Source organism: Rana temporaria, chromosome 11, assembly GCF_905171775.1.
Source record: "Rana temporaria chromosome 11, aRanTem1.1, whole genome shotgun sequence".
NCBI lineage: Eukaryota > Metazoa > Chordata > Amphibia > Anura > Ranidae > Rana > Rana temporaria.
In genome coordinates this window covers 5510347-5535803 of record NC_053499.1, presented here as the reverse complement: position 1 = coordinate 5535803, position 25457 = coordinate 5510347, and the positions used below count along the sequence as shown (strand labels likewise).

Below are 25457 nucleotides of genomic sequence, written 5' to 3'. Positions count from 1 at the left end.
TTTTCTTAAATGCTTCGTTTTCATGTCAAAGCGGGTCAGTTTGGGAGAAAGTTTTTTCAAATTTAATTTTCCCGCTTGCATTGAGGAATTAAAGTGGATCTAAACCCATCAGTTTAACAGTTTACACGGCATGCCATGGATGGTGACTGTCACATTCGATTGTACCCTCAACTGACCTTTCAAGCCATCCAAAGGCTGGTGTCACAGGCGGGGGTCAGGCTCCGAGACCTGTAGCAGTAGAGAGGCTCCTACAAACCAGCAGGATAAGTATACAAGCAGGTCACCCTGACAGATGACACGGGCTCACCCGAGGTACGGGGTCTAACCACTAATCACTATTCACCACAGCTCCTGATAGTGGGGTTTGCAGTCCTCAGGATCACCTCACCAGGAGGTCAGCAAGCCGGGGGGGGGGGGGGGGGGGGGCAGTAACAGATATAGCAGTATTAAGCAGAAGCATGGTTGGTAAACAAGCCAAAGGTCAGTAACAAGTAGTTGGGATCAAGTAGAAGTGTAGTCGAGGAGCAAGCAAAGGTCAGTAACAAGTGGTTGCAAATTGGGATCAAGTGGAAGTGTAGTCGTGGAGCAAGTCAATGGTTGGTAATGAGTGGTTGCAAGTTGGGATCAAGCAGAAGCATAGTTAGTAAACAAGCCAAAGGTCGGTAACAAGTGGTTGCAAGTTGGGATCAAGTGGAAGTGTAGTCGAGCAGCAAGTCAAAGGTCGGTAACAAGTGGTTGCAAGTTGGGATCAAGTAGTAGAAGTATAGTCAAGGAACAAAGGTTGGTAACAAGTGGTTGCAAATTGGGATCAAGTGGAAGTGTAATCGTGGAGCAAGTCTAAGGTCGGTAACAAGTGGTTGCAAGTTGGGATAAAGCAGAAGCATAGTCAGTAAATAAGCCAAAGGTTGGTAACAAGTGGTTGCAAATTGGGATCAAGTAGAAGTGTAGTCAAGGAACAAAGGTCGTTAACAAGTGGTTGCAAATTGGGATCAAGCAGAAGCATAGTTAGTAAACAAGCCAAAGGTCGGTAACAAGTGGTTGCAAGTTGGGATCAAGTAGAAGTGTAGTTGAGGAGCAAGTCAAAGGTCGGTAACAAGTGGTTGCAAGTTGGGATCAAGCAGAAGCATAGTTAGTAAACAAGCCAAAGGTCGGTAACAAGTGGTTGCAAGTTGGGATCAAGCAGAAGCATAGTTAGTAAACAAGCCAAAGGTCGGTAACAAGTGGTTGCAAGTTGGGATCAAGTAGAAGTGTAGTTGAGGAGTAAGTCAAAGGTCGGTAACAAGTGGTTGCAAGTTGGGATCAAGCAGAAGCATAGTTGGTAAACAAGCCAAAGGTCGGTAACAAGTGGTTGCAAGTTGGGATCAAGCAGAAGCATAGTTAGTAAACAAGCCAAAGGTCGGTAACAAGTGGTTGCAAGTTGGGATCAAGCAGAAGCATAGTTAGTAAACAAGCCAAAGGTCAGTAACAAGTGGTTAAAAGTTGGGATCAAGTAGAAGTGTAGTCAAGGAACAAAGGTCGTTAACAAGTGGTTGCAAATTGGGATCAAGTGGAAGTGAAGTCGAGGAGCAAGTCAAAGGTTGGTAACAAGTGGTTGTAAGTTGGGATCAAGCAGAAGCATGGTCAGCAAACAAGCCAAAGGTCGGTAACAAGTGGTTGCCAGTTGGGATCAAGTGGAAGTGTAATCGTGGAGCAAGTCTAAGGTCGGTAACAAGTGGTTGCAAGTTGGGATCAAGCAGAAGCATAGTAAACAAGCCAAAGGTTGGTAACAAGTGGTTGCAAGTTGGGATCACGTAGAAGTGTAGTCAAGGAACAAAGGTAGGTAACAAGTGGTTGCAAATTGGGATCAAGTGGAAGTGTAGTCAAGGAACAAAGGTCGGTAACAAGTGGTTGCAAATTGGGATCAAGTGGAAGTGTAGTCGTGGAGCAAGTCAATGGTCGGTAATGAGTGGTTGCAAGTTGGGATCAAGCAGAAGCATAGTCAGTAAACAAGCCAAAGGTCAGTAACAAGTGGTTGCAAGTTTGGAATATAGTAGAAGTGTAGTTGAGGAGTAAGTCAAAGGTCAGTAACAAGTGGTTGCAAGTAGGGATCAAGTGGAAGTGTAGTAGAGGGGCAAGTCAGAGGTCGGTAACGAGTAGTAGTGTAGATACCATATGGATGGCAGCAGCAGTGACACGTACAAGATATTGTCTGGAGGGAGCACAATAATCTGGCAAACAGGAAGTGCAAAGGCGTGGCTCAAATCAGGAAGTTCATGGGAGGAGCAAAGAGTTCAAGGTTGACGTGAGACAAGGCAAGATTGTCCTAAGAGATCAGACTGGGAGCTGTCCAGCATCTCGGGTGGTGGTGGTGCTACAGCCAGACAATAGAGAGGTGACAGATCAGACCCGGACCCCGACAGCTGGTGGCAGCACTATGGCAAATGCCGATCAAACAGGCCAAGATGGAAGCTTCCTTGGCTGTAAAGGATGAGAGGGTTTAGTTCCGCTTTAATTGTGCAATTTCATAGCATTCTAACAGGTCCAGCAGCACCTCAAGTAGTGGAAGAGTTGTTTGTATCAATGGAGGAATAGTGCCCCATTGTTATCAATGAAGAATAGTGCCCCATTGTTATCAATGAAGAATAGTGCCCCATTGTTGGTATCAATGAAGAATAGTTCCCCATTGTTGGTATCAATGGCAGAATCGTGCCTCATTGTTGGTATCAGTGGAAGAATAGTGCCCCATTGTTGGTATCAATGGAAGAATAGTGCCCCAATGTTGGTATCAATGGAAGAACAGTGCCCCATTGTTGGTATCAGTGGAAGAATTGTGCCCCATTGTTGGTATCAATGGAAGAATAGTGCCCCATTGATGGTGTCAATGGAAGAATAGTGCCCCATTGATGGTGTCAGTATGGGGGAATGATGCCCCTTCATTGGGGTCCTCAATACCCACCGTAGAGCCCAGTCATGGGACCTGCAGTTAGAACTCAATTGGATACGGTGGGCGTCGCCCTGTGACCTGCATTTTATGAATGGGCTGCAATGTACTGTAAAGTATAATGGAGGACGGCTCGGGGGATCTGACCCTCTTGGTGTTCTGGACACGGCTATTAAAGTCCCAACTTTCTGTTGTATTGAGGGGATGAAATGTATTCAGCCGGCTGATTCCCTATGTGAGGCGCGAGGCCCCCTGCTGGGCGGGGTATTGTAGTCCACCGAAGTCTATCTGCCTGTCTGGAGGGGGAGGGGCCTGATGAGTACATAATAGGAGACGCTTGAATTGAGGATCATAGAGCCCCGCGCTGATGTCATGCATGGGATCCCAGCGAGATAAGCCGGTGACTCAGTCCGGTACAATCAGCGGGGGAGGGGGGGGGGGGGTGACCCCTGGGGCTGGGAATAAAAAACAAATAAAAATAAAATCTTTTGTCAGAAGAGCCCTAAAATCTGTGAGGAGCTTCCAGAAGCCAGCAGTGCATTGAAGTGATAAGGACTTAATGTCCGAATAAAACGCGTCGCACAATGGCGCGCAAAGCTTCCGTCTCCCATGTAAACGGCCCAAAACATTCCGTGGTCTACGGAGCAAAAGCACTTCACACATCCTTCCTAATCCGGCCCCCAAATATTCCATTTACAGGTGGGGCCTAATGGGCCCCTGTATACCTCTACTCGGGGCCGCCATCAGGGGGGTACAGGCAGTACACCTGTAAGGGGCCCAGTGGGGCCCAGATGGCAACCCCCTATTTTTTTTTCGTTTTTTTCATCATCACCCAAAGCTCCCCCGACCAGTAAGGGGCCCGGTAGTCCCCAGATGCCGGATGGCAACCCCCTATTTTTTTTTGTTTTTGTTCGTCAGCATTCAAAGCCCCCCCCCCCCCGACCTGTAAGGGGCCCGGTGGTCCCCAGGAACCCGGATGGCAACCCCCTATTTTTTTTCGTTTTTGTTCGTCAGCATCCAAAGCCCCCCCCGACCTGTAAGGAGCCCGGTGGTCACCAGGGGCCCGGATGGCAACCCCTTTTTTTTTTCGTTTTTGTTTGTCAGCATTCAAAGCCCCCCCCAACCTGTAAGGGGCCCGGTGCTCCCCAGGCGCCCGGATGGCAACCCCCCTTTTTTTTTTTTTCCGTTTTCGTTCGTCCGCACCCAAAGCTCCCCCAACCTGTAAGGCGCCCGGTGGTCCCCAGGGGCCCAGATGGCGACCCCCAATTTTAAATATTTTTTTTGTTCGTCAGCACCCCCCCGACCAGTAAGGGACCCCCGGATGGCAACCCCCCCTTTTTTTTCAATATTTTTTGTTGTTGTACGTCAGCACCCAAAGCCCCCCCGACCTTAATTCGCGGGGGCCCCCTGCTTCTCAATTCGTGCCCCCCCCTGCTCGCTTCTCAATTCGTCGTGCCCCCCCCTGCTCGCTTCTCAATTTGCATCGCCCCCCCCCCCCCCGGTTCTCAATTTGCGCGGTGGCCCCCCCCCCCCCGGTTCTCTGCTCCACCAGGGGGCCTACGCCTGAAGCTGTGTAAGGGGCCTCAAAATTTCTGATGGTGGCCCTGTTTCTACTGGCCTTCTATATACCGGGCCCCTTCGGTAGTCCAGCAGTGTGTTTACACTCACCTCTCCCCGCTCTTCAGCTCCTGTGACCGATCGCGGGACACCGGCGGTGATCGGGTCCCACGGGTCGGGTGCGTGCGCCGGCGGCGTTCGCGCACCACGGCTGGGCTCTTAAAGGGGACCTATATAGACGTCCCTGTGCCATTCTGCGGACGTATATCGGCTTGCGGCGGTCCTTAAGTGGTTAACTGACAATTGCGCGGTCGTGCTACACTTTTTTCCCCCACAATAAAGCTTTCTTTTAGTGGTATTTTATCACCTCTTTTTTTTTTGCACTATAAACTGCATTTGACGGGCACAGTGGCGACCTTTTTAATTTATTTGTGAATTCTTTGTGCACAGTGTTGGCGCTAATGTGCCAGGCTGTGGATACCCCACGCCGGCGAACGCAGTTTTATCGTTGGCTAATTGGCCCGGCTCAAACAGATGGCAGCGGTGGATTATTAATTCATCTCTGGCCGTTTGGCTCTTTTGTCCTTTTGTTGGGATTCATTTGAGCATAAAATACATTTCTAGATGTTAAATTGGATCTTTTCTGGCACCAGCAGAATCGTCGTCCCGCCATTCGGTATTCATGACCGCGGTTCTTACACGCGACGGATCTTGGCACAAATGGCGCTGAGGTAACAGTCCAGTCTGTAGTATCAAAGCTGAAGTTTAATCTGCTTATTGTTTTGCCTTTCTTGGTTCCTGCTTTCCCAAAGCTGCGGCCTGGTGTGACCCCTGTGATCCTTCCTCCAGAGTTGTGACTGTATAATACAGGAGGTGTGCTACTGGCCAGATCACCAGGTGAAATCAGGGGGGCCTTAAAGTGTTACTAAACCCAGGAGCCTGCATTCACTATATCTGCTCTCCCCAGGAGCCTGCATTCACTATATCTGGTCTCCCCAGGACTCTGCATTCACTATATCTGGTCTCCCCAGGAGCCTGCAGTCACTATATCTGGTCTCCCCAGGACCCTGCAGTCACTATATCTGGTCTCCCCAGGAGCCTGTATTCACTATATCTGCTCTCCCCAGGACCCTGCATTCACTATATCTGGTCTCCCCAGGAGCCTGCATTTGCTATATCTGGTCTCCCCAGGAGCCTGCATTCACTATATCTGATCTCCCCAGGACCCTGCAGTCACTATATCTGCTCTCCCCAGGACCCTGCAGTCACTATATCTGGTCTCCCCAGGAGCCTGTATTCACTATATCTGCTCTCCCCAGGAGCCTGCAGTCACTATATCTGCTCTCCCCAGGACCCTGCATTCACTATATCTGCTCTCCCCAGGAGCCTGTATTCACTATATCTGGTCTCCCCAAGACTCTGCAGTCACTATATCTGCTCTCCCCAGGACTCTGCATTCACTATATCTGCTCTCCCCAGGACCCTGCATTTGCTATATCTGGTCTCCCCAGGAGCCTGCATTCACTATATCTGATCTCCCCGGACGTAAGCCTTACGTAAATGGCGTAGCGGGCGCAAGTACGTTCGTGAATCGGTGTATCTAGGTCATTTGCATATTCGACGCGTAAATCTACGGAAGCGCCCCTTAACCCCTTTAGGTTCCACAATGAGTATAACAAGCATGTTTTATTGCATATACAGACTGATTTCACTCTTGTGGGTTTAGTAACGCTTTAAAAAAGAAAACAAATGCAGCCACCACATCTAATGATTGGAAAGCTGCAATATATGACATTTTTGGGTCTGCTTTACATAAATCTGGTCCTACAATACACAGAGGATCTGTACACACTGTGAGCATATTATTTATTTCCTGGAAAACGTTCCTTATTTGTGTGATTTGCTGTATTTTTATTCCGCGTTCTCTTCGTTTGTCGTCGTATTCGGTGTGCGCAGCATTGTGCCTGGAAAACAAATTCAATTCATCCCTGAAGGTTTCCTGTGAGAAAATGGAGAGAATGAAGAACAACAATGCTAATTGGTGAGTGTTTTGGGTTCCCGGCACCTGCTTCCTATGTTTTCCCGACCATTCAGGATGTGTAGCAGGTCAAGTTCAGCGAGTGACGGCCAAACGTCAGGTTCTGGTAGCCGCTGGCCGAATGTACAGGAGCCTGCAGGGTCACACAGCGATCGGGTGATTTTAATTCGGACCTTGCATCAAAAACGTTTGGTCTCTACACCCGCTGTGCCCATTATGAGGGGTTCCCACCATCCCTGTGCGGAGTTCCTGGGTCTGTACACCTGCTGTGCCCATTATGAGGGGTTCCCACCATCCCTGTGCTGAGTTCACGGGTCTGTACACCCGCTGTGCCCATTATGAGGGGTTCCCACCATCCCTGTGCTGAGTTCCTATGTCTGTACACCCGCTGTGCCCATTATGAGGGGTTCCCACCATCCCTGTGCTGAGTTCCCAGGTCTGTACACCTACTGTGCCCATTATGAGGGGTTCCACCATCCCTGTGCTGAGTTCCCGGGTCTGTACACCTGCTGTGCCCATTATGAGGGGTTCCCACCATCCCTGTGCTGAGTTCCCGGGTCTGTACACCCGCTGTGCCCATTATGAGGGGTTCCCACCATCCCTGTGCTGAGTTCCCGGGTCTGTACACCCGCTGTGCCCATTATGAGGGGTTCCCGCCATCCCTGTGCTGAGTTCCCGGGTCTGTACACCCGCTGTGCCCATTATGAGGGGTTCCCACCATCCCTGTGCTGAGTTCCCGGGTCTGTACACCCGCTGTGCCCATTATGAGGGTTTCCACCATCCCTGTGCTGAGTTCCCAGGTCTGTACACCCGCTGTGCCCATTATGAGGGGTTCCCACCATCCCTGTGCTGAGTTCCCGGGTCTGTGCACCCGCTGTGCCCATTATGAGGGGTTCCCGCCATCCCTGTGCTGAGTTCCCGGGTCTGTGCACCCGCTGTGCCCATTATGAGGGGTTCCCGCCATCCCTGTGCTGAGTTCCCGGGTCTATACACCCGCTGTGTCCATTATGAGGGGTTCCCACCATCCCTGTGCTAAGTTCCCGGGTCTGTACACCCGCTGTGCCCATTATGAGGGGTTTCCACACCATCCCTGTGCTGAGTTCCCAGGTCTGTACACCCGCTGTGCCCCATTATGAGGGGTTCCCACTATCCCTGTGCTGAGTTCCCGGGTCTTTACACCTGCTGTGCCCATTATGAGGAGTTCTCACCATACCTGTGCTGAGTTCCCAGGTCTGTACACCCGCTGTGCCCATTATGAGGGGTTCCCACCATCCCTGTGCTGAGTTCCCGGGTCTGTACACCCGCTGTGTCCATTATGAGGGGTTCCCACCATCCCTGTGCTGAGTACCTGGCTCTGTACACCCGCTGTGCCCATTATGAGGGGTTCCCACCATCCCTGTGCTGAGTTCTCGGGTCTGTACACCCGCTGTGCCCATTATGAGGGGTTCCCACCATCCCTGTGCTGAGTTCCCAGGTCTGTACACCTGCTGTGCCCATTATGAGGGGTTCCCACCATCCCTGTGCCGAGTTCCCCGGGTCTGTACACCCGCTGTGCCCATTATGAGGGGTTCCCACCAACTCTGTGCCGAGTTCCCGGGTCTGTACACCCGCTGTGCCCATTATGAGGGGTTCCCACCATCCCTGTGCTGAGTTCCCGGGTCTGTACACCCGCTGTGCCCATTATGAGGGGTTTCCACCATCCCTGTGCTGAGTTCCCGGGTCTGTACACCCGCTGTGCCCATTATGAGGGGTTCCCACCATCCCTGTGCTGAGTTCCCGGATCTGTACACCCGCTGTGCCCATTATGAGGGGTTCCCACCATCCCTGTGCTGAGTTCCCGGGTCTGTACACCCGCTGTGCCCATTATGAGGGGTTTCCACCATCCCTGTGCTGAGTTCCCGGGTCTGTACACCCGCTGTGCCCATTATGAGGGGTTCCCACCATCCCTGTGCTGAGTTCCCGGGTCTGTACACCTGCAGTGCCCATTATAAGGGTTTCCACCATCCCTGTGCTGAGTTCCCAGGTCTGTACACCCGCTGTGCCCATTATGAGGGGTTCTCACCATCCCTGTGCTGAGTTCCTGGGTCTGTACACCCGCTGTGCCCATTATGAGGGGTTCCCACCATCCCTGTGCTGAGTTCCCAGGTCTGTACACCCGCTGTGCCCATTATGAGGGGTTCTCACCATCCCTGTGCTGAGTTCCTGGGTCTGTACACCCGCTGTGCCCATTATGAGGGGTTCCCACCATCCCTGTGCTGAGTTCCTGGGTCTGTACACCCGCTGTGCCCATTATGAGGGGTTCCCACCATCCCTGTGCTGAGTTCCCAGGTCTGTACACCTGCAGTGCCCATTATAAGGGTTTCCACCATCCCTGTGCTGAGTTCCCAGGTCTGTACACCTGCTGTGCCCATTATGAGGGGTTCCCACCATCCCTGTGCCGACTTCCCGGGTCTGTACACCCGCTGTGCCCATTATGAAGGGTTCCCACCATCCCTGTGCTGAGTTCCCGGGTCTGTACACCCGCTGTGCCCATCATGAGGGGTTCCCACCATCCCTATGCTGAGTTTCCGGGTCTGTACACCCGCTGTGCCCATTATGAGGGGTACTGAGCATGCGCAGCCGACGGTGTACACATAAAAATGAAAACCTAGCAGACAGGTAAGATGTTTTTGGAAGAAGAGACATACAAAATATATTCTACTAAAAATAAACTCCGCCCCCTAGCAGGTTTCTTGTCACTTTAAGGCTCAGCTGCAGAATCATGAAAAGGAAACAATCAGAGCAAAAAAACATGAGCTGTCACTTACTGCTATGGGACGTTAATAGATAATTGTCACGGCTCTGCTCCCGAGGATCAATTTATTGACAGAGACGGGGGGGGGGGGGAATGTACACAGCAAAGGAGGGGGGAGGGGGGGACAAAGCAAGAAATGTCCCAGGAATATCCTCGGCTCAAATAAAGGTCCTGAAGTGTCCGGCGGGGGGTGAGGAAGCAAAGGATGAGCTAACCTTCATCTTTTGTCACCGGTGTCAGCTGAGAATGTCAGCATTTGAATGACAATGACACTCGGATAAATAGGAATCCTTATTTGCCGCCATCACATCTCGGGTGTCGGCATTCAGCCGCAGTGATGGTCGGATAGACCCGTATCACGGCTTCTACAGCCTCACATGTTATCCTTCAGTGGACATTTCATCCACAAAACCAAAGCAGAGCTCATGATGATATCTAATAATTGGAGAGCTCTGACCTCTGCAGACAGACCGCTGCTTCCACACAGGGAGAAAGGGTCCTACTCAGCGGCGTGCTGACAAGGGACAGAGAATACTCGGGTTGAGACTGCGCTCCAAAAACAATAAACTGTTGGGGGTCTGGGATCCCGCCTAGGACCACCAGGGAAGCCGCCCAGGACCACCAGGATGGCCACCCCACTGGACCACCAGGTATGCCCCCCCCCCTAGAACACCAGAGAATGCCAATCTGTGCCCAGGCAGCTGCCAATCAATGCCTGCCAGTGCCACCAACCAGTGCGGCATATCAGTACCACGTATCAGTGCCCAGCAGTGCCGCCTATCAGTGCCACTCATAATTACCCATCGGTGCAGCCTTTCAGTGCCAATCAGTGTCGCCCATTAGTGCTGAATATCAGTGCCACCTATCAGTACCCATCGTTGGTGCCACCTCATCTGTGCCGCCTTATCAGTGCCCATCAGTGAAGGAGAAAACGTTTTATTTATTTTTCTTTAGCAGAAAAAAAAAAAATTCCAGAGGTGATCAAATACCACCAAAAGAAAGCTCTATTTGTGGGAACAAAATTATAAAAAAAATAGTTTGGGTACAGGGCAGCACGACCGCGCAATTGTCATTCAAAGTGCGACAGTGCTGAAAGCTGGAAATTGGCTTGGGCAGGAAGGTGCGTAAGTGCCCCCCGGTATGGAAGGGGTTAAACAGCGACAGCGCTGAAAATTGGCCTGGGCAGGAAGGTGTTTAAGTGCCCCCCCCCCCCCCCCGGTATGGAAGTGGTTAAGTAAAAAAATCAGGATTCTCATTTTGGCCAGAATGGTGCAGTTCTAATATATATAATACAGGCATACCCCACTTTTAAGTACACAATGGGACCAGAGCATGTATGTAAAACGAAAATGTACTTAAAGTGAAACAATACCTTTTTTCACTTCTAGGGTGTAGTAGGGGGTCAGGGGCTGTATTTGGGGTGTCAGGAGCTGTAGTTAAGGTCTCAGGGGCTGTAGTGGGGGTGTTAGGGGCACACTGGAAAAGGGCGGGCTATACTCTCAGAGCTTCAGCTCCTTCTACTGCGGCTGCAAAATGTCTGTACAGTACTTGTAAGGCACTTTACATACACTCACGGGTATGTCCTTACTCGCTAGTGTATGTAAAGTGAGTGTACTTAAAGCGGGGTATGCCTGTATATTCTTATTCAGTATATTCCTGTATATTGTACATTCACATCAGTCCCTGCCTCCAATCTAATGTCCCCCAATAACTCTCTCACTCTCACACTAAATAACAAGTTCAGTTACAGAATCTCTGAGTCAATTATCGGCAGAATCCCGTCCGGGGCAATCAGAACGGCTACAATTGTTGCAGAGTTTCGGTTAATTTGGGTAGTAAATGAATCAGAAGGGGAGCAGAAGAAGAACCTTTTACTTCCCGGCAATAATTCTTGTAAATGGCCCGAGCCAGAGAGCCAGGCCTCTCCGCCATCGTATTCATCCATTCATGAGCCTGTCAGCGGGTCATTGTGCCTGTCTGTCCGGCCCTCCTCCGCTCGTTCATCTTACTAGCCGGACTCCCACTGGGTGCAGCCCCATCATGTTCACAGCATTGTACAGCTGACCCCCCCCCCCCTACAACCGCCCCCCCCCCCCCGCCAGCGGCACCAACTTCCCTGACTACAAATATCTAAGCCCTTTATCCCAAAGGAAGACATTTATGTTCCCCGCTCACCAACGTCTATTTCTTCCTATTCTCACCACATAATCCGGCCAGTAAGTCTGTTATTTTTCAATTTACCTTGAAAAAGTATTCATACCCCTTGAAGTTTTTCACATTTTCTCATGTTACAACTAAAAATGTAAATGTATTTTATGTGAGAGACCAACACAAAGGGGGTTATTTACGAAAGGCAAATCCACTTTGCATTGCAGGTGCACCTGAAAGTGCAGTCACTGTAGATCTGAGGGGGACATGCAAGGAAAATAAAAAAACAGCATTTTTGCTTGCTCGTGATTGGATGAAAAAATCAGCAGAGCTTCCCCTCAGATCTACAGTGATCTACAGCGACTGCACTTACAAGTGCACTTGTAGTGCAGAGTGGATTTCCCTTTAGTAAATCAACCCCATAGTGTCACATAATTGTGAAGTGGAAGGAAAATGATACAAATAAACCTGTGAAAAGTGTGGGGGGAGGGGCATTTGTATGGCGCCCCCCGGAGTCAATACTTTGTGGAACCCCCTTTCTCTACAAGTCTTTTTGGGGGTGTCTCTACCAGCTTTGCACATCTAGAGAGGGACATGTCTGCCCATTCTTCTTCTTTGCAAAATATCTCAAGCTCTGTCAGATTGGATGGAGAGCGTCTGTGATCAGCAATTTTCAAGTCTTGCCCCAGATCCTCAATGGGATTTAGGTCTGGACTGTGACTGGGCCATTCTAACACATGAATAGGCTTTCATCTAAACCATTCCATTGTATGTTTAGGGTCGTTGTCCTGCTGAAAGGTGAACCCCCCCCCCCCCCCCCAGTCTCAAGTCTTTTGCAGACTCTAACAGGTTTTCTTCTAAGATTGTCCTGTATTTGTCTCCATCCATCTTCCCATCAACTCTGACCAGCTTCCCTGTCCCTGCTGAAGAAAAGCATCCCCACCACATGATGCTGCCACCACCATGTTTCACGGTGGGGATGGTGTGTTCAGGGTGATGTGGAGTGTTAGTTTTCCCCCACCCGCACATAGCAGTTTGCTTTTAGGTCAAAAAGTTGAATTTTGGTGTCATGTGACCAGAGCACCTTCTTCCACATGTTTGCTGTGTCCCCTCCCCCACATGGCTTCTCACAAACTGCAGACAGGACTTCTTATGTCTTCCTTTCTCCAATGTCTTTCTTCTTGTCACTCTTCCATAAAGGCCATACTGTTTACATATAGATGCATATATGCGGCCGCTCTGTGTTAATGTCCACCTGCTGAGAGTCTGCATACTGTATATGGGTGCGTCCGGCAGGAAGTGGTTAACTTGTTTAGACACTTATAGCTGGATTCAGAAAGATTTACGCCGGCGTATCAGTAGATAAGCCGACGTAACACTGAATCTGCGTCGTCCTAAATTTAAGCGTATTCTGGAAACCAGATACGCTTAAATTAGGCTAAGATACGAGCGGCGTAAGTCTCCTACGCCATCGTATCTTAAAGTGTAATTTTTAGGCTGGCCGCTAGGTGGCGCTTCCGTTGAGTTTGGCGTAGAATATGTAAATGACTAGATACGCCGATTCACGAACGTACGCTTGCCCGTCGCAGTAAAGATACGCCGTTTCCGTAAGAGATACACCGCGTAAAGATAAAGCTGCCCCCTAGGTGGCGTAGCCAATGTTAAGTATGGCCGTCGTTCACACGTCAAAATTTTAAAATTTTACGTCGTTTGCGTAAGTCGTCTGTGAATGGGGCTGGACGTCATTTACGTTCACGTCGAAACCAATACGTCCTTGCGGCGTAGTTTGGAGCAATGCACACTGGGATATGTACACAGACGGCGCATGCGCCGTTCGTAAAAAACGTCAATCACGTTGGGTCACCAAACATTTACATAAAACACGCCCCCTCATCCTCATTTGAATTAGGCGCGCTTACGCCGGCCCCATTTACGCTACGCCACCGTAACTTAGGAGGCAAGTGCTTTGTGAATACAGCACTTGCCTCTCTGACTTACGGCGGCGTAGTGTAAATACGATACGCCGCCGTAAAAATGCACGGATCCACGTGAATCCAGCCCTTAGTCCATTTAAATCTCCTAGTCCGTTTAACACTACCCTCTCCAGAAAGTGCTGCTGTCCAAGGGTGTCGCCTTTGCTTCTCCATAGATAGAGGAGACGCCCTACCGCAGGCTACAGATCATGCGATTTTCTTTCCCGAAACCACAAGTTGCAGGAATGAAAAATCACTTGGATCCCCCATCTAAGATTGTTCTGTTTTTCATTTTTTTTACCAAATCTGTTTTCTCCTCTTTCATTTTATTTTTCAACAAATGTAGAAAAAAAAAATCACCCAGTTTATAAAAGGTTTCCCACCTCTCCATTTCTGTTCTGATAATTTATTGCCGGCTGGGTGCCGTTAATGAAATCTCCACACACAGCACACAGCTGTCCAATTCAGGGAGCCGGGATGATAGCAAAACATTGTGGAGGAGTTTCATTTTACAGGATCAGCGGGAACACCTGCCGCTGCCCCTTTCTGTGCTATATGAAGGTAAATAACAAGGCCTTGTGTAAATGCTGCATCTCCCCCTCCCCCTATAAAAATGGGGCGTAGGGCGGGCGGAGCGCTCTGTACTGACACATGGGAGAGAAATAATGTAGCCGGTGGTTTTTAAATTTAAATTCCAGATCCTCCCTATCTGCTGCAGACCTTTTTTTTTTTTACTAGTAATGGCGGCGATCAGCGTTTTTTTTTCGGTACTGCGAACACTTTAGACACTTTTGACACATTTTTGGGACCATTGGCATTTTTATAGCGATCAGTGCTATAAAAATGCTACTGGCAGTGAAGGGGTTAACACTAGGGGGCGGGGAAGGGTTAAGTATGTTCCATGGGTGTGTTCTAACTGTAGGGGGGGGTGGCCTCACTAGGGGAAATGACTGATCGCTGTTCATACATTGTATGAACAGAAGATCAGCATTTCTCTCCCTGACAGGACGGGGAGCTGTGTGTTTACACACACAGCTCCCGGTCCTCGCTCTGTAACGAGCAATCTCGGGTGCCCGGCAGCGATCGCGCCCGCCGGGCATGTGCACGGGAGTCAGGCTTCGACCACTTCGAGAGCCGACGTAGAGCTACGGGCTCCCGTGCAGGGGAGCCGACCTGCCGCCGTAGAGCTGCGGCGGCTGGTCAGCAATTAGTTAAAATCCTGAGATTTTAGCTGCCCTGCCTATGCAATGCCTCCTGGCGTGGTGGCCATCTGTAAGCCCGGGGGCCCCATAATCTTCTATTGCCCAGGGGCCCCATGAGTTGTCAGTCCACCCCTGCATAACTTGAACCTTCATGGCCCGGTGCAAGAAACCATGACCACTGGGGCCCTTTCCATCGGTCCCAGGGCCCTTCCTCTCTAGCCCAGGGCCCTTCCCACTGATCCCGGGGCTCTCTACTCCCATTGTGGGGCCATTTATAAGTCCCGGCTCACATTGTTTGCGACTTATCACAGATAAAAACACATTCATTCCAATGCAGTGGCGGCCCATCCGTTAGGGACGTCCGGGCACCTCCCCCTCTATCCATGGCCACCACCCCTTATATGAATAGATGAAGAGGAGGATTGATGAAATGGAAGCCGCCGCATTGCTCATGGAGAGCAAGGAAAGCCGCCGCCGAAGCCCAGGATAAGCGCTGCCCACCATAGATGGGGTAAGTGCTCCAGACCCGACCGACCTGGGGGGGTGGTACTGTCTGCAGCCCCCCCCCCAAAAAAAATTACCACCAGCCGCCACTTTTCCAATGGGTGGCATTTTAAAAAAAGGTTACTGCACTACATTTCTGCGACTTTGGTGCAATTTGAGTGCCATAATTGCTATGTTAAATCACAAAAGTCGCATGGAAGTCAGAAGGAAAATACAAGAAAGTAGCATGACTTTGGGGTTGCAGCAGTGTGAACCGAGCAGTGGCCCCCTTTCTTCCATCTTGCCCCCCCCCCCACAGTGGTAGAACGCCAGGGCCTGGTCACAAGTGCGACATTTGTGACCCTGGTAGAGACACAAAAGGCCAGCGGCCGGTTCAGCTACATGACTGATTTGGTGGGCCGCCTGATTCAGTTGGGCACCATCTGCATTTAACTCTGGTCACAACATACACTTTATTTTTTATTTTTTATCATTAGCATTGTAATAGCAATACAAACAATAGTTATATCTGATAATCCAATATAATAATAAAATTACTTGAAATATCAACTTTCATGCTGTGAATGCTGCCTGTTTGCTGGGTGTCTCTTTCCACAACTGACTGGATTCCCAGCATGCTTTGCAGCTTCTCTTTCATTTCTAAGGACTACATATCCCATGGTACCTTGCTTGCCTGCAAGCTGAGATTCCTGTACTGACCCCGCCTCCTGAAACTCCTCCTCTCAGAAGGCGGGCTCTCTGAAATGCGTGACACAGCAGAGCCTACTGACAGGACAAAGTGACTACAGGTCACAGGAATTTGAGGAAATATGTGGGGATCTTCAGAGCGTCAGATTTAGGCCTCATTTCCACTGGCGTTTTTACAGCCACGTTTCTGAGCGTTTTTTACAGCTTAAAAACGCCTGTCCATGTTATTCTATGGCTTCATTCCCACATAGGCGTTTTTGAGCTGCAAGTGGCATAGACGTTTTTGAGCTGTAAAAAAAAACGCGGGACCAGGGCGTTCTGAAGCTCCAGAGTAGAGCTGTAAAAACGCCAGACGTTAAAAAAACGCTCAAAAACGCGCAAAAACGCTCAAAAACGCGACCGCGGCATTTTTAAAGCTGCAGCTCACAAAAAATTTTTTTTTTTTTTTTTTTTTTTACAAAATAAACATGGACAGGCGTTTTTAAGCTGTAAAAAAGCCTAACAACAGTGGCTGTAAAAACGCCAGTGGAAATGAAGCCTTATAGGAGAAGAAGGCTGAAAAGAATTGAAACACGTTGTGGAAATGATGATCGGGTTTTACATTTTGATACTGCTGCTAGCTCAGAATGCCATTGCTATTGTTATATTACCTATGACGTAATTGGGTAATAATTCCCTTATCAGGTATAACACTAAAGAATCATTGAAGAGCCAAATACATATCACGTGTACTTTGATCTGGAAGTAATTTACTTCCATTAATGATCAATACAGATCAAGCAATCGCTACATAAACCAGACCGGAGAACGGGACCTGTGACCTGCTGCGCAATTCACAGTTTTGCATTTGTTGTTAATTTAGGTGGCTTATGCTGCAGTGCATTTAAAATCCCTTGTTGCTTCCATCGGGTTCACCAGAAGGGCCCTCCCAGTGTCCTGAAGACCTCAGCAGAGGCATGATGATGTCACAGTGAAGCTAACCACCCAAATACTCACCGTAATTCACGGTCACATGACATGTCCCGAGTCTTTTCTCTCCTGGTCTACAGTGGGGTTAGTTCTTCATCAGCTGCCCTTGTTGCTTCCATCGGGTTCACCAGAAGGGCCCTCCCAGTGTCCTGAAGACCTCCGCAGAGGCATGATGATGTCACAGTGAAGCTAACCATCCAAATACTCACCGTAATTCACGGTCACATGACATGTCCCGAGTCTTTTCTCTCCCGGTCTTCAGTGGGGTTAGTTCTTCATCAGCTGCCCTTGTTGCTTCCATCGGGTTCACCAGAAGGGCCCTCCCAGTGTCCTGAAGACCTCTGCAGAGGCATGATGATGTCACAGTGAAGCTAACCACCCAAATACTCACCGTAATTCACGGTCACATGACATGTCCCGAGTCTTTTTGGGTTAGTTCTTCATCAGCTGCTCTTGTTGCTTCCATCGGGTTCACCAGAAGGGCCCTCCCAGTGTCCTGAAGACCTCAGCGGAGGCATGATGATGTCACAGTGAAGCGAACCATCCAAATACTCACCGTAATTCACGGTCACATGACATGTCCCGAGTCTTTTCTTTCCTGGTCTACAGTGGGGTTAGTTCTTCATCAGCTGCCCTTGTTGTCTTCCATCGGGTTCACCTGAAGACCTCAGCAGAGGCATGATGATGTCACAGTGAGGGGCAGTATCAAGACCGTGAGTCCACTGAGTCTGGACAACAGCAGTGGATCACTGGTCTTCAATATTCCTAGAGGGTCACTTTATTGCAGGTTCATGGCAGTAGAGTAATACATAGAAAAAAAAAAGCTTGGTGTCCGCCGGTGTCCCGCGATCGGGTCACAGAGCTGAAGAACGGGAATATGTCAGTGTAAACGCAACATCTCCCCGTTCTTCCTAGTGACAGGTCACTGATTGAATGCTCCCTCTCAACGGGAACAGCGATCAGTGACATGTCACGGCAAGCCACGCCCCCTAACAGTTAGAATCACTCCCTAGGACACACTTAACACCTTCAGCCGGCGTATCTACTGATACGCCCGCGTAATTTCAAAGTTCCCGCGTCATATCTTTGTTTTGTATCCACAAAACAAGATACGACGGCATCTCGGATGGATCCGACAGGCGTACGTCTTCGTACGCCGTCGGATCCTAAGCACGCTAGGTGGCGTTTCCGTCGAATTCCGCGTTGAGTATGTAAATTAGCTAGTTACGGCGATCCACGAACATACGTCCGGCCGGCGCATCTTTTTTCCGACGTTTGCGTTCAGCTTTTTCCAGCGTATAGTTAAAGCTGCTATTCTGAGGCGTCGTTCCCGCGTCCAATTTTGAATTTTTTACGTCGTTTTGCGGAAGTCGTTCGCGAATAGGAATTTGCATAGAACGACGTCACCGTCGTAAGCATTGGCTGGTTCCGGTTTAATTTCGAGCATGCGCACTGGGATACCCCCACGGACGGCGCATGCGCAGTTTAAAAAAAAACGTAGTTTACGTCGGGTCACGACGAATTTACATAAAACACGCCCCCATTACATCCATTTGAATTCCGCGCCCTTACGCCGCCAGAGATACACTACGCCGCCGTAACTTACCATGCAAATTCTTTGAGGATTTGAAATAAAAAAGATAAGTTACGGCGGCGTAGCGTATCTTAGATACGCTGCGCCCGGCGCAGATGTACGTGGATCTGCCCCTATATCTTTTGCGCAAACCAATCAATAAACGATTATTGCGATTTTTTATTTTTTTTTTGCCAAAAATATGTAGAAGAATACGTATCGGCCTAAACTGAGGAAAACATTTTTTTTATTTATATTTTTGGGGGATATTTATTATAGCTAAAAGTAAAAAATATTGTATTTTTTTTTTTTTTTAAATTGTCGCTCTATTTTTGTTTATAGCGCAAAAAAAAAAAAAAACGCAGAGGTGATCAAATACCACCAAAAGAAATCTCTATTTGTGGGAAAAAAAGGGACGCCAATTTTGTTTGGGAACCACGTCGCACGTCCGCGCAATTGTCAGTTAAAGCGGAGCAGTGCCGAATCGCAAAAAGTGGCCAGGTACGGGGCTTAAAGCGGGGGTTCACCCAAAAATAAATTTTTAACATTACATTCAGCCGAGTTGTCCTAATGACAATCGGCTGTTTTTTGTTTTTTTTTCCCCCCGTACATACCGTATTTCACCGCCGCTTCCGGTTATGTCTTCTGCGGGACTGGGCGTTCCTAATTGATTGACAGGCTTCCGACCGTCGCATACTACGCGTCACGAGTTGCCGAAAGAAGCCGAACGTCGGACGTTCGGCTTCTTTCGGCAACTCGTGACGCGTAGTATGCGACGGTCGGAAGCCTGTCAATCAATTAGGAACGTCAAGACATGCCCGGAAGCGACGGTGAAATACGGTATGTACAAAAAAAAAAAACAGCCGATTGTCATTAGGACAACTCGGCTGAATGTAATGTTAAAAATTGTCTTTTTGGGTGAACCCCCGCTTTAAGTGGTTTAATAATAAAAATAATAATAATAAAAAAAAAATCTGATTTTTATTTTACAAAAATCATCGATTTGTATCCACCCTGCTCATATCTGCTCAATGGCGGTATATGATTTTTGGTATGTGTTTGAAGGTACCACATCCAAAAAAATCATGTACAGTACCCCCAGTGAGGGGTTCACGTATGAGCAGGGTGGATAAAAAAATCTGATTTTTGTAAAAAAAAAAAAAAAATCTGATTTTTGTAAAAAAAAAATCAGATTTTTGTAAAAATAAAAAATCAGATTTTTGTAAAAAAATAAAAAAATCTGATTTTTTTATTTTATTTTATTTAAAAATCTTTCCTCTGTCCTACAATGAAGCGGAGAAGATTCCTGGTGTTGTTTTTTCTTCCTCTGAACTCTCATTGAAGTTTACAGAACTCTTTGGAGAACTTTGTATCTGCAGGACATTGTTCTGATAGTTTAATGACTTCCTAAAAAGAAATCTGTTTTCTTTCTGTGTCCAGCCAGCTCACAATATGTGCTTAGCCCTCTAGGAGTTAATTGCAATTCTTTTCTGTAATGATGAACAGCCTATTGAGTCAGGGAATGGCCCGGGGGAGGGGAGTCCATCTCACCCCCCCCCCCCCCTATCTCTGTCCCAGCTGCCACCCCCCCCTGCCCCATTCACAACCAGTTTTGAATCTGTAGAGCCGGTGAAGGAGCTGGTTGTTGCTGGAGTTGGGACAATGCTTTTCTCTGGGACCTGATCTCTGGGTGGATGGAGGGGACCGATGTCACCTGAGATATTGGATCGCTGGAACCATGACGGGGACACGCTGTGGGTTCATCCAGGGGCCCGGGCTCTCAGGAGCAGCAGGTGCCTATGAGGACAGGGAGAGGATGCTTTGGAGATGGGAACAGAACAACAGCAGCATGAAGCTGGTAAGTGATCTGCACATTGTGCCCACATTGTGCCCACATCCCCTACAATCCCAGAAAATACAAATGTTTCCATGCAAACTCCATGCAAAAGGAAAAGTCCTTTAAAGTTTATTTTTTATTTTTTTCGGGCATCACTTCTAATAAACTGTACTGGTGTCAGTCACCCAAATAATGGGGCCCCTATCTGTCACAGCTCTGCAGCTATACCAACATGTCCAGGCAATACCCATAGGGGCCCCCGTAATGTAAACCAATAATAAACTCGGACTTATCAAGAAATTGTGCGCAAAATAATTGGACTTTTAACATATAGGACCCATTCACACCTAAGTATCGGAATTGCGGCAAACCGTGCCACGCGCTTGCGGTGCCATTATTAAAGTCACCCAAATATTGTAGCCCCTATCTGTCAGAGCTCTGCAGCTATACCAACATGTCCAGGCAATACCCATAAGGGGCCCCTTAACCACTTAACCCCCGGACCATATTGCTGGTCAAAGACCAGAGCACTTTTTGCGATTCGGCACTGCGTCTCTTTAACTGACAATTGCGTGGTCGTGCGACGCGGCTCCTAAACAAAATTGGCGTCCTTTTTTCTCCCACAAATAGAGCTTTCTTTTGGTGGTATTTGATCACCTCTGCGGTTTTTAGTTTTTGCGCTATAAACAAAAATAGAGCGACAATTTTGAAAAAAAAAGAATATTTTTTGCTATAATAAATATCCCCCAAAAATATATCAAAAAACGTTTATTGATTGGTTTGCGCAAAAGTTATAGTGTTTACAATATAGGGTATAGTTTTAGGGCATTTTTTACTAGTAATGGCGGCGATCAGTGATTTTTTTTCCGTTACTGCGACATTATGGCGGACACTTTTGACACATTACTATAACTGACAATTGCGCAGTCGTGCGACGTTGTACCCAAATAAAGTTGATCCCCCCCCCCCCCCCCCCACAAATAGAACTTTCTTTTGGTGGTATTTGATCACGATTTTGAATACAATCACAATATTTACATATAAAGAGTAAAAAAAAAATGCTGGTTGTGATACTTTGTATCATATTTCTTAGGTGGGTTGTGATACTTTGTAACATACAGTCTGGTGTTTTTTTTTTTTTTATTATTTTTATTATTATTATTTACTGGTTGTGATACTTTGTAACATGCAGTTTATTGTGTTTCTAATGATGGTTGTGATATATTGTAACATACAATTATTTAATTTTTTATTCCCTGGTTGTGATACATTGTAACATGCAGTTTTCTTGGGGGGGTACAATGCTGGTTGTGATACATTGTAACATGCAGTTTCGTGGGGGGGGGGGGTCCAATGCTGGCTGTGATACATTGTAACATTTCTAATGTGGCTTATGATACTTTGTAACTTACAGTTCGGTGTGTTTTTTGTTTTTTTTTGCAATATCAATGCCCATGCATTTCACTGGGGGAACGCATGCTGAAAAGTGCTGCTACATAGAGGTGAATGGAGGGTCCGCTTGGGTCAGACCAATTGTGTGAAAGGGGCCTAAGGCTGCTTTCACAATGATGCACCGTGGGTGTACAGCAGTGCACCTGCGGCTTTCCTGCAGCCGCTTGCTTCCTCTGCTGCTGGCTCCATTTACAACACTGATGCTCTGGGATGGCAACCCGTGATCTGCGCTTGCCATCCCAGAGCAGGAGGTCGCGGGCCACATCGGAGGGCTTCGCGGGCCACATGTGGCCCCCCGAGCCACTGGTTGGGCACCCGTGTACTAGTAGGTACTTCCCAGTATTGTGGAAGCAAGGCATGCTGGGGATTGTGGACTCGGTATAGCAGTCTTTGTACCTCTCTCTTCTAATCACATGATCTCTGCTGAAGGGGAATATTACACTTCTGATTGGTTAATCCTTCCAGTGATCATGTGAAGTATTACCTTGGCATTTGGTCATGTGATCCCGGAGCGTCTCTTACCTCTCAATGGGTATTTCATGGATTCTTCTGCCCATGTGCCTAGCTTTTAGGGGTTCACACAGAACGGGGCATAGATCCCCATTACCCAATCATATCATCTTGAATTAGAAAGTGATTGTGTCTTGCCCTAAATAAAGAAAAAAGCCTTGTGGGGCTTAATCTAGCCTCTCTGATCTGAGGGTGCTAAACATCCGGGGGCATAATGTCAACAGTGTGACAGATCCCGGGCACCGGTGTTCCTCGTTCAGGTGTGAACAGGGAACATTAGTATGTATTAGGATGAGTAAACGGAATCTGTGCCCCCTTTGATCAGGGGTCCCTATCAGAGTCCCACCCTTACATTAGGGGTCCTCAGACTACCTCTTTGGTGTTGCTATTAGAGTACCTCCTTACATCAACTGTCCACGTCACAGTGGCCCCTTACATCAGTTGTCCCCATCAGAACCCCCTTACATTAGTGTCCCCATTAGAGTGCCCCCTTACATCAAGTTTCCCCATCAGAGTGCCCCCTTACATCAAGTTTCCCCATCAGAGTGCCCCCTTACATCAACTGTTCCCATCAGAGTGCCCCCCTTTACATTACATCAAGTGTCCCCATCAGAGTGCCCCTCTTACATCAATTGTCCCCATCAGAGTGCCCCCTTACATCAACTGTTCCCATCAGAGTGCCCCCCTTTACATTACATCAAGTGTCCCCATCAGAGTGCCCCTCTTACATCAATATCCCCCCTTACATCAACTGTCCACCTCACAGTGGCCCCTTACATCAGTTGTCCCCATCAGAACCCCCCTTACATTAGTGTCCCCATCAGAGTGCTCCCTTTACATCAAGTTTCCCCATCAGAGTGCCCCCTTACATCAAGTTTCCCCATCAGAGTGCCCCCTTACATCAAGTTTCCCCATCAGAGTGCCCCCCTTTACATTACATCAAGTGTCCCCATCAGAGTGCCCCTCTTACATCAATTGTCCCCATCAGAGTGCCCCCTTACATCAACTGTTCCCATCACAGTGCCCCCTTACATCAACTGTCCCCATCAGAGTGCCCCCCTTTACATTACATCAACTGTCCCCATCAGAGTTGCCCCCCTTACATCAAGTTTCCTCATCAGGGTGCTTAATGGATCAGTGGATACACTCTTGTAGACTGGAGGGGCACAACTAAAACCTGGTGGGGCCAACACCCCCCTAAATCCAGGCCTGAGGCCTAGGCAGGGATCACATGGTACCGGTCGTTCAGGTGGACACCCCTACAGAGGTGATGGTGGAGTCTGCCATCACATGCCGGTATTGGGGGGGGGGGGGGTGTCACACACTCTTCCATAGGCCTTCTCCATAAGGTCCCCATCCGTATCCTATTTGTAAAACGAGTAGAACGCCATCTGATTGTTTAGCCAAGTACTAAACGCACGTCTCCCCATCCAGCTCTGGTTTACTGTAAGCCGATAAGCGTGTAACGGTGAGGTGTGTGTGTGTGTGGGGGGGGATTGTCTGATTGCAGGAGTCGTAGAACCGGTTTGGTTTGGGATTTAGTAAATACGGTCTATAGAATGGACATGAGGTTCAGTAATCCATTGTGCCGGGTAAATCCTTCTTCTTTTTTCTGTGCGTGACGTGAAACCGGAGTCGAGTTCCTTACCTTTTGTTCCAGGCATTACATCACCCCACAGATAATGACAATGGAGCTCAGTGGAGGCCGATACGTGACCCTGTCATTCATATCGTGCGGTGATGTGGGGGGGGGGGGGGGGGATTGTACAGCTGGGACTGAGGTGTTCTACAATGACACCGGACATGCCTGACATGCCTGTACACCTTTATAGACTATAGTGGCTCCAAGGGGCCACTATGATCATAAAACCTGCCCGGAGCTCAGTCTGGACAAAGATCAAGAGAAATCCATTGTTGGGGGTTCCATGTACTCAATAAACTGATTTCAGCCATAGGGGTGAGCAGCTTATTGCATTGGGGTGTGCACCCCAAAGCTCAAACACATGTGTGTGTCAAACAACCCCCCCCCCTTATATATTACCACTTAAGACCCGGACCAAAATGCAGCTAAAGGACCCGGACAGTTTTTGCGATTCGGCACTGCGTCGATTTAACAGACAATTGCGCGGTCGTGCGATGTGGCTCCCAAACAAAATTGGCGTCCTTTTTTTCCCCACAAATAGAGCTTTCTTTTGGTGGTATTTGATCGCCTCTGCGGTTTTTATTATTTGCGCTATAAACAAAAATAGAGCGACAATTTAGAAAAAATTCAATATTTTTTACTTTTTCCTATAATAAATATCCCCCAAAAACATATAAAAAAACATTTTTTTTCTTTAGTTAAGGCCGATACGTATTCTTCTACCTATTTTTGGTAAAAAAAAAATCGCAATAAGCATTTATCGGTTGGTTTGCGCAAAATTTATAGCGTTTGCAAAATAGGGGATAGTTTTATTGCATTTTTATTATTATTTTTTATTTTTTTTACTACGAATGGCGGCGATCAGCGATTTTTTTTTTAATGGCGGACACTTCGGACAATTTTGACACATTTTTGGGACCATTGTCATTTTCACAGCAAAAAATGCTATAAAAATGCATTGTTTACTGTGAAAATGACAATTGCAGTTTGGAGTTAACAACAGGGGGCGCTGAAGGGGTTATGTGTGACCTCACATGTGTTTACAACTGTAGGGGGGTGTGGCTGTAGGTGTGACGTCATCGATTGTGTCTCCCTATAAAAGGGAACACACGATCGATGACGCCGTCACAATGAAGAACGGGGTAGCTGTGTTTACACACGGCTCTCCCCGTTCTTCAGCTCCGGGGAGCGATCGCAACGGAGCGGCTATAAACGAATAGCCCCGCCCTCGTCCCGGATCGCTCCCCGAGGGAATCCGACCGCCGCAAGTACCGGGGGGGGTCCAGATCGGACCTCCGACCCACGTCTAGGCAGGCACATACAGGTACGTTGATGTGCCTGTCCGTGCCATTCTGCTGACGTAAATGTACATGCGGCGGTCGGGAAGTGGTTAAATCACACTTGTTTAATAATAATAATAATAATAATAAAAAGATAAACAGAGTAATCGTAGTCAAAACATAGCCAGAGTTCAGGAACCGGATCGGATAATCAGCCAAGCCAAATGTCAGAGAGCCAGAGATAAACGTAGTAGAACAGCAAGCTGGATCCGGAGCCAGAAGGAACGTCAGCCAAGCAAAGTCTTCAACAGGAACGCAGGCTTTGGTCTCTGTGATGTTGACCAAGGCGAAGGCAGAGATCAAGTGAGCAC

The 25457-nt window shown here is 48.3% G+C and overlaps 1 protein-coding gene across 8 annotated transcripts in view; it reads left to right on the top strand.

Moving 5' to 3' along the window:
• NAV2 (neuron navigator 2) overlaps window positions 1-25457 on the top strand; it is a 286033-nt gene that overhangs the window by 43394 nt on the left and 217182 nt on the right. Inside the window, exon 1 of one of the 8 annotated variants that reach the window (XM_040327915.1) lies at window positions 19986-20223. The exons of the other annotated variants lie outside the window; for them this stretch is intronic. Within the exon in view, the coding sequence (XP_040183849.1) occupies window positions 20104-20223 (120 nt within the window). The 5' untranslated portion in view covers window positions 19986-20103. Of the gene's footprint in view, window positions 1-19985; window positions 20224-25457 lie in introns of those variants that run through there. 8 annotated transcript variants of the gene reach the window in all.